Here is a 14,944-nt window from a genome sequence, read left to right on the forward strand (position 1 = left end):
CTTTGGTCATTAATAATCTGAAACTTGTAATTAAAATTTTTATTTTGTATTAAACGATCCAAAAACAATTTCATCTTATTCTTCGTCATTTTCTGATTCCAAAAACATATACATATGTTATATTTGGATTAAAAACAAGCTCTGAAAATTAAAAATATAAAAAGTATTATCAAAATTAAATTTCCGAAATCGTTTTAAAAACTATTTCATCTTATTCCTTGTCGGTTCCTGATTCAAAAAACATATAGATATGATATGTTTGGATTAAAAACACGCTCAGAAAGTTAAAACGAAGAGAGGTACAGTAAAGCGTGCTATGAAGCACAGCGCAATCGCTACCGCGCCAAACAGGCTCGCCACTTTCACTGCCTTTTGCACTAGCGGCGGACTACGTTCAGTTTCATTCTGTGAGTTCCACAGCTTGACTAAATGTAGTAATTTCGCCTTACGCGACTTGTTGTTATCTTCGAAAGGCAACTGCAGATCAGAAATATTTATTTTTGATTAAAAAGTTCCAAGACAAATATGTAGTAAATTTTTTTTTAATAAAAACAATTGTAAATGTTACCTCCACCATTATTACCCCCCTGACCCCCCCCCCCCCCCTTTTTCACTCTCTCTCTCTTTCCCTCTATCTCTCTCTCTCTCTCTCTCTCTCTCTCTCTCTCTCTCTCTCTCTCTCTAAAGATGTCTTTATAATGAATTGTCAGAATGTATTCCAAATGAGTGTGGTCAATTATGTATCTATGCATCCGTACATGCCTTTCATTTGTTTCATGAATTTTAATACTATAGACTTTTTGAGTGGTAAATGTTGAAGGATGAAAGAAAATATATTGTGAGTGGACGGATGCATGTTATTCATTAAAAGCCCCACAATGATGTGCTTGGCAACAAATATAAAAAAAAAGAAATAAAAAAAAAGACTCCAACATTACAAACCTTAAAGGCACAGTAAGCCTCCCGTAAACCATCACAGATACTGTCAGGCTTTTACACACAGTACAAACACCCTTCCATGTGAACGCTCACTAAACGGGAACATCCCAGGTGCCCTACATAAAGAGCGAGCAATTTTTGACTCACATGCGAAGCAAAAGTGAGTCTATGTACTCACCCGAGTCGTCCGTCCGTCCGTCCGTCCGTCCGTCCGTCCGTCCGTCCGTCCGTCCGTCCGTCCGGACGTCCGGACGTCCGTCCGGAAAACTTTAACGTTGGATATTTCTTGGACACTATTCAGTCTATCAGTACCAAATTTGGCAGGATGGTGTATGATGACAAGGCCCCAAAAAACATACATAGCATCTTGACCTTGCTTCAAGGTCAAGGTCGCAGGGGCCATAAATGTTGCCTAAAAAACAGCTATTTTTCATATTTTTCCCATTTTCTCTGAAGTTTTTGAGATTCAATACCTCACCTATATATGATATATAGGGCAAAGTAAGCCCCATCTTTTGATACCAGTTTGGTTTACCTTGCTTCAAGGTCAAGGTCACAGGAGCTCTTCAAAGTTGGATTGTATACATATTTTGAAGTGACCTTGACCCTGAACTATGGAAGATAACTGTTTCAAACTTAAAAATTATGTGGGGCACATGTTATGCTTTCATCATGAGACACATTCGGTCACATATGATCAAGGTCAAGGTCACTTTGACCCTTATGAAATGTGACCAAAATAAGGTAGTGAACCACTAAAAGTGACCATATCTCATGGTAGAAAGAGCCAATAAGCACCATTGTACTTCCTATGTCTTGAATTAACAGCTTTGTGTTGCATGACCTTGGATGACCTTGGCCTTGGGTCAAGGTCACATGTATTTTGGTAGGAAAAATGTGTAAAGCATGTGAGTCGTATGGGCTTTGCCCTTCTTGTTACAGAATTAATTTTGCGGATTGTCTCAGAGACAATCGGACCGTGGTGCGTTTTGGCGCTAGACCTAACTTTTAAAATCTAAATAATAAATTGACAGCTTGTTACACAAACATTCTTAAATCATAAAAAAATTCTTTTTTCATCAAGACAAGATCAGTACAATTCGAAGTTGTTAAAGTTTGAAAAAAGAAAAGCCCGGAAGCAGGGTCACGCAAGGTCGTGGTTCTCGTAGCAGACGACGGTTTATGCCTATCGCCAGTTCCTCTGAACAGTCAAAAGCCATCGCTAGAGTTGTTGTGAACCACAGCCGTTTGTTTCGTGCATAGTCAGATAAGCTCACATCGAGTCGCATTCAAATTACTAACTGACGACTACATTGTGAAAAAGGGAAACTGGATCACACGGTTCACGATGGCTCAAACCACGCAAAAATAAATTCTTTGAAAATTGCTCGCTCTTTACGGAGGGCACCTAGGATGTTCTCAAGCGATGAGTGTTTAAATGAAAGGGTGTTTGTACTGTGTGTAAAAGCCCGACAGTATCTGTGATGGTTTACGGGAGGCTTACTGTGCCTTTAACATTTGACCAGAGTCAACTAGTCTTGCGTCATGTCAGGGCGTTTTCTTGTCCTGGGAATATATTTCATGACCCCACTGTGACCTTGAAATGTGACGCAGGTCTTGCATATTTGTATCATCTATGGAGGACATCAAACCCTGGAAATGTGGAAGTTTCAAAGATGTAGCCCCCAAAACATTCAAAACAATGATACTTTTTACTTTTTGTTCACCTTAGACGGCCTGCTATGACCTTGATATTTGACAAGGGAGAACCAAACTCGCATCATATTTGGATATCATCAAAACATAGAAGTATGGGAAGTTTAAACGCTTTCGCTACAAAGCATTTTGAGAAAATTCCAAATTATTCCCTTTTTGACCCGAAGACAACCCCACCGTGACCTTGACATTTGACAAAGGTCACCCATATTTATATCATGTGTGTAGGCTATCAAACTCTGGAAATTTGTGAAGTTTCAAAGATGTAGCCCCAAAAACATAAAAAACAATGATACATTTTTTTCTCCTCATTAAATTAAGACAGACCTGCTATGACCTTGCTATTTCACAAGAGTAAACCAAATTGAGCATCAGGATTGGATATTATCTCAACAAAGAAGTGTGTGACGTTTAAAAGCTGTTGCTTTAAAACTTTTCGAGAAAATACCAATTTATCACTTTCTGACCCAATACGACCCCGCCGTGACCTTGAAATGTGACGAAGGTCAACTACTCTCTCACCATGTCTGGAGGTCATACAATCATACAAGTATGTGAAGTTTCAAAGCTTTGACTTCAACAATATCTGAGAAAACCTCAAATTAAAGAACTTTTGTATGGAGCACATACCGTTTGTGACTGTGATAGCAATAAATGAATTCATGTTGCTAACATACACATTTTATGCGCTTTTACCTTGATTATATTTAATCTACACCCCAATACTCATATGCGAGCTCAGTAGAAATGAAAGTTCTGGAAAAAAAATGGAAAAAATCAGGTTTATGTCCTTACATGCCACAAGAGACACTCGTCAAGCCTCAACTTAACGGCCAAATAACACAGCCGTTGTGAAAGATTTTCCCTTTTCTCCTTTAGAAACTATATACTGAATGTGTTAAGCAACTCAAAACACCAGTCATTTTACTTTGGATGTACTTTGATTTTCAAAGCTGTCAGACAGCACCTTTTGACATTGGCTCATATAGCCTAGGCAATTCTGCTTCAGAATATCTATACTTAATAAATAATGTGATTTGCCACAACGTACCTTCACAGGACAATTCCTTTGCGAGATAACAATTTTGCTTCCGCGTGCGGGGGAACGAATTGGGTGTTGTTCCTGCGCAGTGCGGTGGCCGAAAAAACTAGGCGTGCCACCATCCACGGCGTGATACCGCTCGGACCAAACGGTAGCAGAAGGGGGGAGAGAGAGAGAGAGAGAGAGAGAGAGAGAGAGAGAGAGAGAGAGAGAGAGAGAGAGAGAGAGAGAGAGAGAGAGAGAAAAGGGGGGGGGGGGCACTAAGAGTGGTGGACCAAAGAGACTCCCGAGCTAAACCGTGCAGATCAGTGGTCAGCGAAACACTAGCGTATGTGTTTACTCAGACTTTTATTGCAGTGCCTCCGGATCCGTCTGTCTGTTCAGTGTCAGTCTGTCTGTCTGTCTATCTGTCTGTGTGTCTGTCTTTCGTGCACACTACTCTCAAACAAAAACGTGACTGGCAGAGATCAATATTCATTTAATCTTTTTGACCGTGAGACATGGCTCACAAGTGATGACCTTAATTGGCTTGAACGGGGTAAGAACACCCCCGTCTCCCATTTAGAATTCCAAAATGTGGTTTTGGTGACAAACAAGAAGGGCAAAGCCCATACGACTCACATGCTTGACCTAAACTTAGCAATGACATCATACACTAAGAACTGCTTTACACATTTTTCCTACCAAAATACATGTGACCTTGACCCAAGGTCAAGGTCATCCAAGGTCATGCAACACAAAGCTGTTAATTCAAGACATAGGAAGTACAATGGTGCTTATTGGCTCTTTCTACCATGAGATATGGTCACTTTTAGTGGTTCACTACCTTATTTTGGTCACATTTCATAAGGGTCAAAGTGACCTTGACCTTGATCATATGTGACCAAATGTGTCTCATGATGAAAGCATAACATGTGCCCCACATAATTTTTAAGTTTGAAACAGTTATCTTCCATAGTTCAGGGTCAAGGTCACTTCAAAATATGTATACAATCCAACTTTGAAGAGCTCCTGTGACCTTGACCTTGAAGCAAGGTAAACCAAACTAGTATCAAAAGATGGGGCTTACTTTGCCCTATATATCATATATAGGTGCGGTATTCAATCTCAAAAACTTCAGAGAAAATGGGAAAAATGTGAAAAATAGCTGTTTTTTAGGCAACATTTATGGCCCCTGCGACCTTGACCTTGAAGCAAGGTCAAGATGCTATGTATGTTTTTGGGGGCCTTGTCATCATACATCATCTTGCCAAATTTGGTACTGATAGACTGAATAGTGTCCAAGAAATATCCAACGTTAAAGTTTTCCGGACGGACGGACGGACGTCCGGACGTCCGGACGGACGGACGGACGGACGGACGACTCGGGTGAGTACATAGACTCACTTTTGCTTCGCATGTGAGTCAAAAACAATGCCCTGTGTAAAAGTATTCCAGTTGTGATGTCAAAAAACAAGGCCCTGTTATAACTGAGCTGAGGTGCTTTCTTGGCATTATTTTGCGAGTGCATTCTGTTATCAATGTCAAAGTCAGTTTTTAACACTTTCAACTTCTAAAGAACATACTTAGTTCATGCGAAAAAAAAACACAATAACGTAACCCACACACAATAAACCAACTGCACGCAACCCCTTATCATCAACTGTCAATCCGCACCCCCCCCTCCCCCTTCATGTTAACCAACCATACTCGGCGTAAACTAAGGCAACAACTCCCAACAAAATCTTCACTTCAACCCCCATTTTGAAATTCCGCAACAACAGCTTTCCAGAACTATAACACGATCGTATGTGTTCTTTTTCTGTATGTCTGTCACAAAGATGTGAGTAGCATATTTGTGAGGTGAAACCACGTCGTGTTTTTAACCTCCCTAAATGTTGTACAGGCGAGGGTAGCTGACCGGACTGGCGTTATTCACGTGTTTCAGGTGTTGCACGCAAAACTGGCTTAGCTTGATGTGAGTTGTGTTTGAGACATGTAGCTGGTCTGAGGTAAATAACGTCACAGCGTGTGAGATTTCCAACCGGGAAGGTTGTTCAGCGTGTGTCAGACTTGTTCTGGGAACAAGTACTCTTTCAAGAGACGGGTCTCTTAAGGTAAATGATTTACTATGTTGTATATTATTGACGTTGGAATACATAGCTGGAGCGTAAAGGTTAGTGTGTATAAAGTGCACCCAATCTTAGTGTGAAGCGTTGAGAGAATTCTTGATGTAATTGTTTCACGGTTTTTCATGGGGAATTTCTTGAACATAATGGCTACGCATTTATGTTATGTTTAAGACGGTCATGCTTTGTATGGGGAGTGTTATTCATTGATTAAGTGTTAGTTTGGATATTGAATCTGTACGGAATGTGAACGTGGAATGAACGAGAATGTATGAGTGGTACATGAACGTTTGGAAGAAGAGATGGTTTTAGAGAATGTTGTATTAAGACTTGGTTAAATTCTTTAGGAGTTTCCATGAGGGATTTCCATGGCGTATAAGGGAGGGACCTTACACGAGAGAAGCGCTAGACGACGGTGGAAGCAAGGGACCACCTCTGCGCAGATGACTAGACGAGCGGAGTCTTCATCGAGACCGGTCGTAGCTGACGACGGTTGTTTCCGCTACGGGCGGAAGGGTTTCTCGGAGAAACCTGGAAGGGGTGTGTTGGCATCTTCAGTGAAAGGTGTGTGTCGCCATCTTCAGCGAAAGGTGTGTGTAAGCATCTCTGTGTGTTGGCATCTTCAGTGAAAGGTGTGTGTCGGCATCTTCAGCGAAAGGTGTGTGTTAGCATTTCTGTGTGATGGCATCTGAATTCATTATCCTACGATTCAGCGAGACAAGTAAGTGAACTGGCGACATGCAGTGAGCCGTGATACGAACTCGTCAGTGTCTGTTGGTACCTTCTTGTGTGCGTTAATCTATATTTGAGAAAGTATTGTTATAATATGTATTTACATGCCTTGAGTGAAAGCTGGAAGATTGTGCGAACTGTGTGTTGAAAAGTTGTTCGTATTGATGTATTTAAAGTGAAGAAGTATGTTGTTTTGGTTGAGGAAATAATGAGCCTGCATCCTCCCAAGTTCTGTTTTTGAAGTGTTTGGTGTGAAAGGGTAGAGACAGTGCAAAAGGGCAGAACACGCATAATAAATTCACATGCAAACCACTTCGTGACAGTGGTGACCCCGATTTAGCCCTAAATAGGTTTTTGTTTCTAAGGATAGATTTTTGTGGTAGTTAGAAAGCAGTTGCTTCCCTTTCAGTAGAACAGAATTGAGAAATTGTGGTTGATAAAGAAGTGCTTACAGGGTAGCTAAATATAAATACGTTGATACTTTGCGTGTTGTAGTGAGTTTGTTTATGTGTATGTTATTGGACACCCCCTCTCCAGCTCTAGGGGTCTACGTAATTGTATAGTTTCGTACGTAGAGAGGGCCTTAGTTTCTGTTTGCTTCCTTTTCTGTGTAATTATTAACTATCTTTCTATCTAAATTCTAGCTCCCTTTCCTATAAGTTTTTTTTTAAAACTATTTTTCTTAGATTCTATCTTGGATTGATTGTTGTGTGTGATTGTTGTCGTTGAGGTGCAGGCTTATTTTAAATAAAATAGTATAGGGTGTGCCATTTTTTTTGTAAATTCTGAAATTTTGTATTTTTTGTTTGGTTTGTTTAGACTCTGATTTTTTTTTTTAGTTGTGTACTTTGGGTTTGAAAAGTGTTTTGTTTATTATTGTTATTGTTGTTCCTAGTTGTAGTTGGATTAGTAATAGGGTGATTATCTCCCCTATAGTACGGTTTGATATTTAGTTGTTGGTTTGGAGAAAGTTTTTTGTTTATTTTTTTTTTTTTTGTAAAATTTTTTTTGTTTTTTTGGTTAGTAGTAATTTGTAAGCATTTGTACTTGGACAAAATTTTGGGTAAATTTTTTTTGTTGTTATTGTGAACATTTAAATTTTGTTGTGGTTTTGCTTTGGCGATTGATTTTCCTTAAAGGATCTGACGCTGGTTAGTGGTGTGTGGAATTGCATTTTTCAGTGTGTTACTTGGGTTTGAGAAACTTTGACAATTCTAGTTAATTGTTGTTATTTTTTGTGGTTGTTGATGTTCTAAAGTTGTTAGTTTGACATTGATTGACAATTGTTTGAAGTTGTTATTGATTGTTTAATCTAATATTTTCTAAATTATAATTTTTTTGGGGACTCTATTAAGTGTGTTTATTTTTGAGACTGGTGGTGTAAATAGTTAAGTAGTAAACAATTTGAGGATTGTTTTTAAAAAGGCACAAGATTTCTTTTAGTTTAGTATTTTATGATACTCTTTTGTGTGTGTTTAGTATTGCGAGAAACTGGTGTATGATACAACTTTTTGATACTTAAAACAATTTTGTGAACTTGTTACTTAAACCATTGTATTACTTTGAGATTACTTTGATATTGTGACGTTGTAAAGATGGCTGAGACTAGTGATACTGGTGGTAACACATACGCTGATTATTTGGCATTGGGAGAGAAGCATGGGTTAAAGGCAGATGCTTTGTTTAAGTTTGCCCAGGATCAGGTGGATAGAGAAGAGAGAAGTCAGGAAAGGGAAGCAAAGAAAGTAGCAGCTGAGGCTGAAGCAAAGAAAGTAGCAGTTGAGGCTGAGACAAAAAGATTAGAAGTTGAGGCTGAAGCAAAGAAAGTAGCAGCTGAAGCTGAGGTTGAAGCAAAGAAAGTTGAGGCTGAGACAAAAAGATTAGAAGTTGAGGCTGAGTCAAAGAAAGCACAAGCTGAGGCTGAGACAAAAAGGTTAGAAATTGAGGCAAATAGGGATGCAAAGAGGTTAGAAGCAGATACTGAAGCGAGGAGAATGGATTTGGAGTTTAAGAAAGCAGAAGCGCAGCAAAGTACAGGTGGAAATGCAGGGGGAAGATCAGGTCCCAGCATTAGGCCCCAGTACCCAAAACTCCCCATGTTCAAGGAAGATAAGGATGACATTGACAGTTTCTTGTTCAGATTTGAAACGCATGCAAAGGCGAACAAATGGAATGATTCAGAGTGGGCTACGTACTTATCAGCTTATCTGGAGGGTGGAGCGTTGTCTTTGTTTCATTCATTGTTTTCAACGGGTACTTTGTCGTATGAAGACTTGAAGAAAGAGTTATTGAAGAAGTTTCAGTGCACTCGAGAGGGATTTCGTGAGAAGTTTCGCAGTACGAAGCCAGAGGCTGATGAAAGTTTTGGCACATACGTAACAAAGATGAAGCATTTGTTCAACCGTTGGTTGAGTTTGTCTGATATTGAAACATCATATGAAGCATTGTTTGATTTTGTGTTGTGTGAGCAGATTCTTAACAGTGTATGCACTGATTTGGCAGTCTTTTTGAGAGAACGGAATTGTAAAAGTTCAGAAGACATGATTGCTAGCGCAGAAACTTACAAATCAGCCCATCCGAATAAATGTTTGGCCAGAAAGGGGCAAGTAAATCCTTTGGGGACTGGAAATGTAGCGTTCAATCAGAATCGTGGAGCAGGACAGTCTTACAATCGAGGTCAAGGTGATAGTGGCAGAAGACAGGGTGGTATGGGCAGAAATACCAGATTTCAGGGCAGAGGATGGCAGCAGGGAAGTACTAGAGGTACAAGTACTGAACAGCAGAATCAGGTCATATGTTACAAGTGTGGTCGGTTGGGCCATTACGCTAGAAGCTGTTTGACAAAGGTTGCGAATTCCGCAAAAGTGGTAGCAGATTGTCAGGACGCTGGGGTGTTGATAAGCTCGGCAGCTGTCGGGTCGTTGCCATTAGCAGAAGGTCGTGTAAATGGAAAGAAGGTGTCAGTACTGAGAGACACAGGAGCTAATGTAGCTGGGGTAAGGAAGTCGTTGGTCTTACCAAGCCAGTACATAAAGGGAGAGGTCCAAAAAGTGAAGGGTTTTGGTGGACAGATTGATGAGTACCCATTGGCGGAAGTGGTTGTTGATACCCCATATTTTCAGGGAAAGTTGAAATGTTGTGTGCTCACAGACCCAGTCGCTGACCTAGTGATAGGTAATCTTCAGGGTGTGGTTCCCAGAGTAGATTTATTCCTAGGGAATATGCAGGGTGTTGGATTGTCTGCTGATGTAAGTCACAAGGAAGAAACTGAAGAGTTAGTACTTGAGAAGGTCGCGTGTGCTACGACAAGGGCACAAGCCAAGAAGAAACTGGAAGATCCAGTACCTTTGAAGAATGTCATTACTCCTGATTTGTCAGTTGATGTAGAGGATCTGATAAGGTTGCAGAAGAAAGATGAGACATTGAAAGAGATGTGGAGGTTGGCACGAGAGGATGAGCATACAGTTCCGGGTCAGCCGGGGTCGATATTCATTGAAAAAGAAAGGGTGTTATATCGACGAATGACAAGGAAAGATGGAAATATCGTTGATCAGATTGTGGTCCCGGTACTTTTGAGGAAAGAAGTTCTAGGTATTGCTCACGACGGATTGTTGGCAGGTCATGGGGGCATCCAGACGACAATAGCTAGGATACATTCTAACTTTTTCTGGAAAGGGTTGTACAAGGATGTGCGTGAGTATTGTCACTCTTGCGATATTTGCCAACGTTCCGTTGCGAAGGGAAGAGTTCCGAACGTACCACTGGACTTTATGCCCAGAATTACAGAACCTTTCAAAAGGGTGGCTATTGATCTGGTGGGACCTCTTAGTCCGCCGTCAGAGGAAGGACACAGATACATCCTGTCGGTTATCGACATTGCCACTAGATATCCCGAGGCAATTCCCTTGAAGAACATAGACACAGTGTCAGTTGCTGAGGCGTTGTTAGGAGTATTTGCAAGGATGGGTTTTCCTAGTGAGATTTTGTCGGATAGAGGCAGTCAGTTCACGTCAGACATGATGAAGGAAATCTTGAGGTTGCTAGCCATCAAAGCAGTGCACACATCCCCTTATCATGCCCAATCAAATGGTGTCGTAGAGAGATTCCATGGTACTATTAAGCCTATGATTAAGAAAGTCATCGGTAACCAGCCAAGATTGTGGCATCGGTACTTACCAGCGTTGTTGTTCGCGTGCCGCGAGATGCCTAATGCAAGTACGGGGTTTTCTCCATTCGAGTTACTTTTCGGCAGGAGGGCCAGAGGGCCAATGGATTTGTTGGCAAGTTCTTGGTTAGGACAGACAGAGAAAGATGAAGAGAAGCCTCTATACCAATATGTGTATGATCTGAAAAACTACTTGTCAGAGGTGTGTGAGGTCGTGGACAAAAACTTTGTGAAGACGGCGGTTAAAAACAAAGCATATCATGACAGAAACGCGAAAGATCGCAAGTTTCAAGTGGGTGATGAGGTGCTGTTGTTGTTGCCCTCAAGCTCAAACAAGTTGTTGATGTTGTGGAAAGGTCCTTTTTCTGTTGTGGAAGTTTTCCGAACAGACTACAAGATCAACGTGAATGGCAAAGTAAAGGTTTTCCATGCCAACATGTTGAAAAGGTATGTAAGACGCGCTGACAAGTATGCAGCTTGCGCAGCGGAAGTTGTTGATACAGAGACAGGTAGTGGATATCGCGAAAGCGTTCCACTGAGATCTGACTGGGGCAGTCAGGATGTTGTCCCAAATAAATGGTGGGGAGAGGCAAATGTTGCAGTGTTACCTCCTACTGAGGAGAAGGAACCGTTGCCGTTGCCTACATTGCCCAGGGGGAAAGAAGAGACAATCAAGGACATTGTTTTTGATCCTGGGTTGACAGAGAGTCAAAAGGGTGAGATGGAACGGGTATTTGAAAAGGTGGGTGAGATTTTCAAAACAGACCCAGGATGCTTCAGAGGGAACTTAGTTCATGACATCAGACTGACAGATAAAGAACCAGTACGGAAGAAGCAATATCCTCTACCATTTGCATCTAAACAGACCCTAGAGCAGGAGGTGAGAATGATGCTAGAGTTAGACGTCATAGAGCCTTCTAGTTCGCCATATTGCGCACCTGTCGTGTTAGTGAAAAAGAAGGATGGATCAACCAGAGTGTGTTTAGACTTTAGAGGTTTGAACAGCATTACAGTGTTTGATGCGGAACCGATTCCTGATGTGGAAGAGCTGTTTGCAAGTTTGGCAGGGGGGGTCTATTTTACAAAGATAGACCTTGCAAAAGGGTATTGGCAAATTCCGGTAAATCCTCATGACAAAGAGAAGACAGCGTTTCAAACCCCACTGGGACTTTTCCAGTGGAAACGAATGCCATTTGGATTGTTAACTGCACCGGCAACGTTTGCCAGGATGATGAGAATGCTTGCGTTAGACAGATTCAGTGGTCTAAATTTTTTTGATGATGTACTGGTGTCTAGCAAAGCATGGAAGGAACATTTGGTGCACGTTGAAGGGGTCCTACGGACATTGCATGAGCAGGGTCTGACGGTACGCCCGTCAAAAGTGGAAGCTGGGTTTCAGGAACTGGAGTTTTTAGGTCATGTGGTGGGGGAAGGTCGGTTGAGACCAGAGAAATCCAAGGTTCAAAAGATTTTGGAAGTATCGACACCTACTACCCAGAAACAAGTTCGTTCCCTGTTGGGTCTGGTTGGGTACTACCGGAGGTATGTACCGAACTTTGGTCAACTGACAGCGCCGATCTCTGACTTGCTCAAGAAAAAGTCTGGTAGACGTTTGAACTGGACAGCTGAGTGCGCTACGGCTTTGTGCGAGTTACAGAAGAGCATTTCTTCGTCGCCAGTGCTGGTGTTGCCGGACTTAACTCGTCAGTTTGTTGTTTGCACTGATGCCAGCAATGTTGGTATAGGCGGTGTCTTGATGCAAGTGCATGAGGGGGAGTGTAGGCCCGTTGCATATGTCAGTAGAAAGCTGTTGGACAGAGAGACTCGGTACAGCACTATTGAGCGAGAGTGTTTGGCCATTGTGTGGACATTGTCAAAATTGTCACGGTACCTGTGGGGTCGCAAATTTATTTTGCAAACAGACCAAAAGCCACTGACATATTTGGCATCAGGAGCGTACAAAAACAGCCGAGTGATGCGGTGGTGTCTTTCACTGCAGGAGTTCGCATACGAGGTTCATCCAATAGCAGGAGACATGAACACTCTGGCAGACATGTTGTCCAGATCATTCGCAGATCAGAGCATACCATAGTAGCAGTGATGCTGGAAAAAGGCTGTTTGTTTTGATCAAAAGAAAACTCAAGAATTTTCTTTTTTCCCCGGGAAGGGGGATGTCACAAAGATGTGAGTAGCATATTTGTGAGGTGAAACCACGTCGTGTTTTTAACCTCCCTAAATGTTGTACAGGCGAGGGTAGCTGACCGGACTGGCGTTATTCACGTGTTTCAGGTGTTGCACGCAAAACTGGCTTAGCTTGATGTGAGTTGTGTTTGAGACATGTAGCTGGTCTGAGGTAAATAACGTCACAGCGTGTGAGATTTCCAACCGGGAAGGTTGTTCAGCGTGTGTCAGACTTGTTCTGGGAACAAGTACTCTTTCAAGAGACGGGTCTCTTAAGGTAAATGATTTACTATGTTGTATATTATTGACGTTGGAATACATAGCTGGAGCGTAAAGGTTAGTGTGTATAAAGTGCACCCAATCTTAGTGTGAAGCGTTGAGAGAATTCTTGATGTAATTGTTTCACGGTTTTTCATGGGGAATTTCTTGAACATAATGGCTACGCATTTATGTTATGTTTAAGACGGTCATGCTTTGTATGGGGAGTGTTATTCATTGATTAAGTGTTAGTTTGGATATTGAATCTGTACGGAATGTGAACGTGGAATGAACGAGAATGTATGAGTGGTACATGAACGTTTGGAAGAAGAGATGGTTTTAGAGAATGTTGTATTAAGACTTGGTTAAATTCTTTAGGAGTTTCCATGAGGGATTTCCATGGCGTATAAGGGAGGGACCTTACACGAGAGAAGCGCTAGACGACGGTGGAAGCAAGGGACCACCTCTGCGCAGATGACTAGACGAGCGGAGTCTTCATCGAGACCGGTCGTAGCTGACGACGGTTGTTTCCGCTACGGGCGGAAGGGTTTCTCGGAGAAACCTGGAAGGGGTGTGTTGGCATCTTCAGTGAAAGGTGTGTGTCGCCATCTTCAGCGAAAGGTGTGTGTAAGCATCTCTGTGTGTTGGCATCTTCAGTGAAAGGTGTGTGTCGGCATCTTCAGCGAAAGGTGTGTGTTAGCATTTCTGTGTGATGGCATCTGAATTCATTATCCTACGATTCAGCGAGACAAGTAAGTGAACTGGCGACATGCAGTGAGCCGTGATACGAACTCGTGAGTGTCTGTTGGTACCTTCTTGTGTGCGTTAATCTATATTTGAGAAAGTATTGTTATAATATGTATTTACATGCCTTGAGTGAAAGCTGGAAGATTGTGCGAACTGTGTGTTGAAAAGTTGTTCGTATTGATGTATTTAAAGTGAAGAAGTATGTTGTTTTGGTTGAGGAAATAATGAGCCTGCATCCTCCCAAGTTCTGTTTTTGAAGTGTTTGGTGTGAAAGGGTAGAGACAGTGCAAAAGGGCAGAACACGCATAATAAATTCACATGCAAACCACTTCGTGACAGCGTTTTGCCCCCCACCCCACGTAGCATACAACCCCTACCTGTCCCAAGATAGGCCAATTGGTCCTAAGAGGACGTTAAAACTCAAAAGTCATTCTGTCAGTCAGTCACCCGCCCTCCCCCCCCCCCCCCCCCCCCCAGAAGAAAAAACAAGTCGCGTAAGGTGAAAATACAACATTTAGTCAAGTAGCTGTCGAACTCTCAGAATGAAACTGAACGCAATGCAACGCAGCAAGACCGTATACTCGTAGCATCGTCAGTCCACCGCGCACGGCAAAGGCAGTGAAATTGACAAGATGAGCGGAGTAGTACTTGCGCTGAGAAGGATAGCACGCTTTTCTGTACCTCTCTTCGTTCAGTTTTAACTTTCTGAGCGTGTTTTTAATCCAAACATATCATATCTATATGTTTTTGGAATCAGGAACCGACAAGGAATAAGATGAAGGTGTTTTTAAATTGATTTGGACAATTTAATTTTGATAATAATTTTTATATTTTTAATTTTCAGAGCTTGTTTTTAATCCAAATATAACATATTTATATATTTTTGGAATCAGAAAATGATAAAGAATAAGATGTACGTAAATTTGGATCGTTTACAATTTTCAGATTTTTAATGACCAAACTCACTCATTAGTTTTTAAGCCACCAAGCTGAAATGCAATACCAAACCCCGGCCTTCGTCGAAAATTACTTGACCAAAATTTCAACCAATTTGGT

General features: G+C 41.6%; 2 protein-coding genes across 3 annotated transcripts in view; one reads left to right on the forward strand and one right to left on the reverse strand.

The window, feature by feature from the left end:
• Positions 1–14,944, reverse strand: part of LOC138946972 (mucin-like protein) — a 254,265-nt gene that overhangs the window by 172,201 nt on the left and 67,120 nt on the right. The window lies entirely within an intron of this gene.
• On the forward strand, positions 8,505–14,211 carry LOC138946957 (uncharacterized). Its single transcript, XM_070318392.1, has 2 exons — positions 8,505–13,160; positions 13,520–14,211. The coding sequence occupies exon 1, from the start codon at positions 8,532–8,534 to the stop codon at positions 12,792–12,794; it is 4,263 nt and encodes a 1,420-aa protein (XP_070174493.1). The 5' UTR covers positions 8,505–8,531; the 3' UTR covers positions 12,795–13,160; positions 13,520–14,211.

This window comes from Littorina saxatilis, linkage group LG14, assembly GCF_037325665.1.
Source record: "Littorina saxatilis isolate snail1 linkage group LG14, US_GU_Lsax_2.0, whole genome shotgun sequence".
Classification (NCBI taxonomy): Eukaryota; Metazoa; Mollusca; class Gastropoda; order Littorinimorpha; family Littorinidae; genus Littorina; species Littorina saxatilis.

Coding starts and splice junctions, on each gene's coding strand:
- LOC138946957 (XM_070318392.1), top strand. CDS start 8,532: ATGGATTTGGAGTTTAAGAAAGCAGAAGCGCAGCAAAGTACAGGTGGA.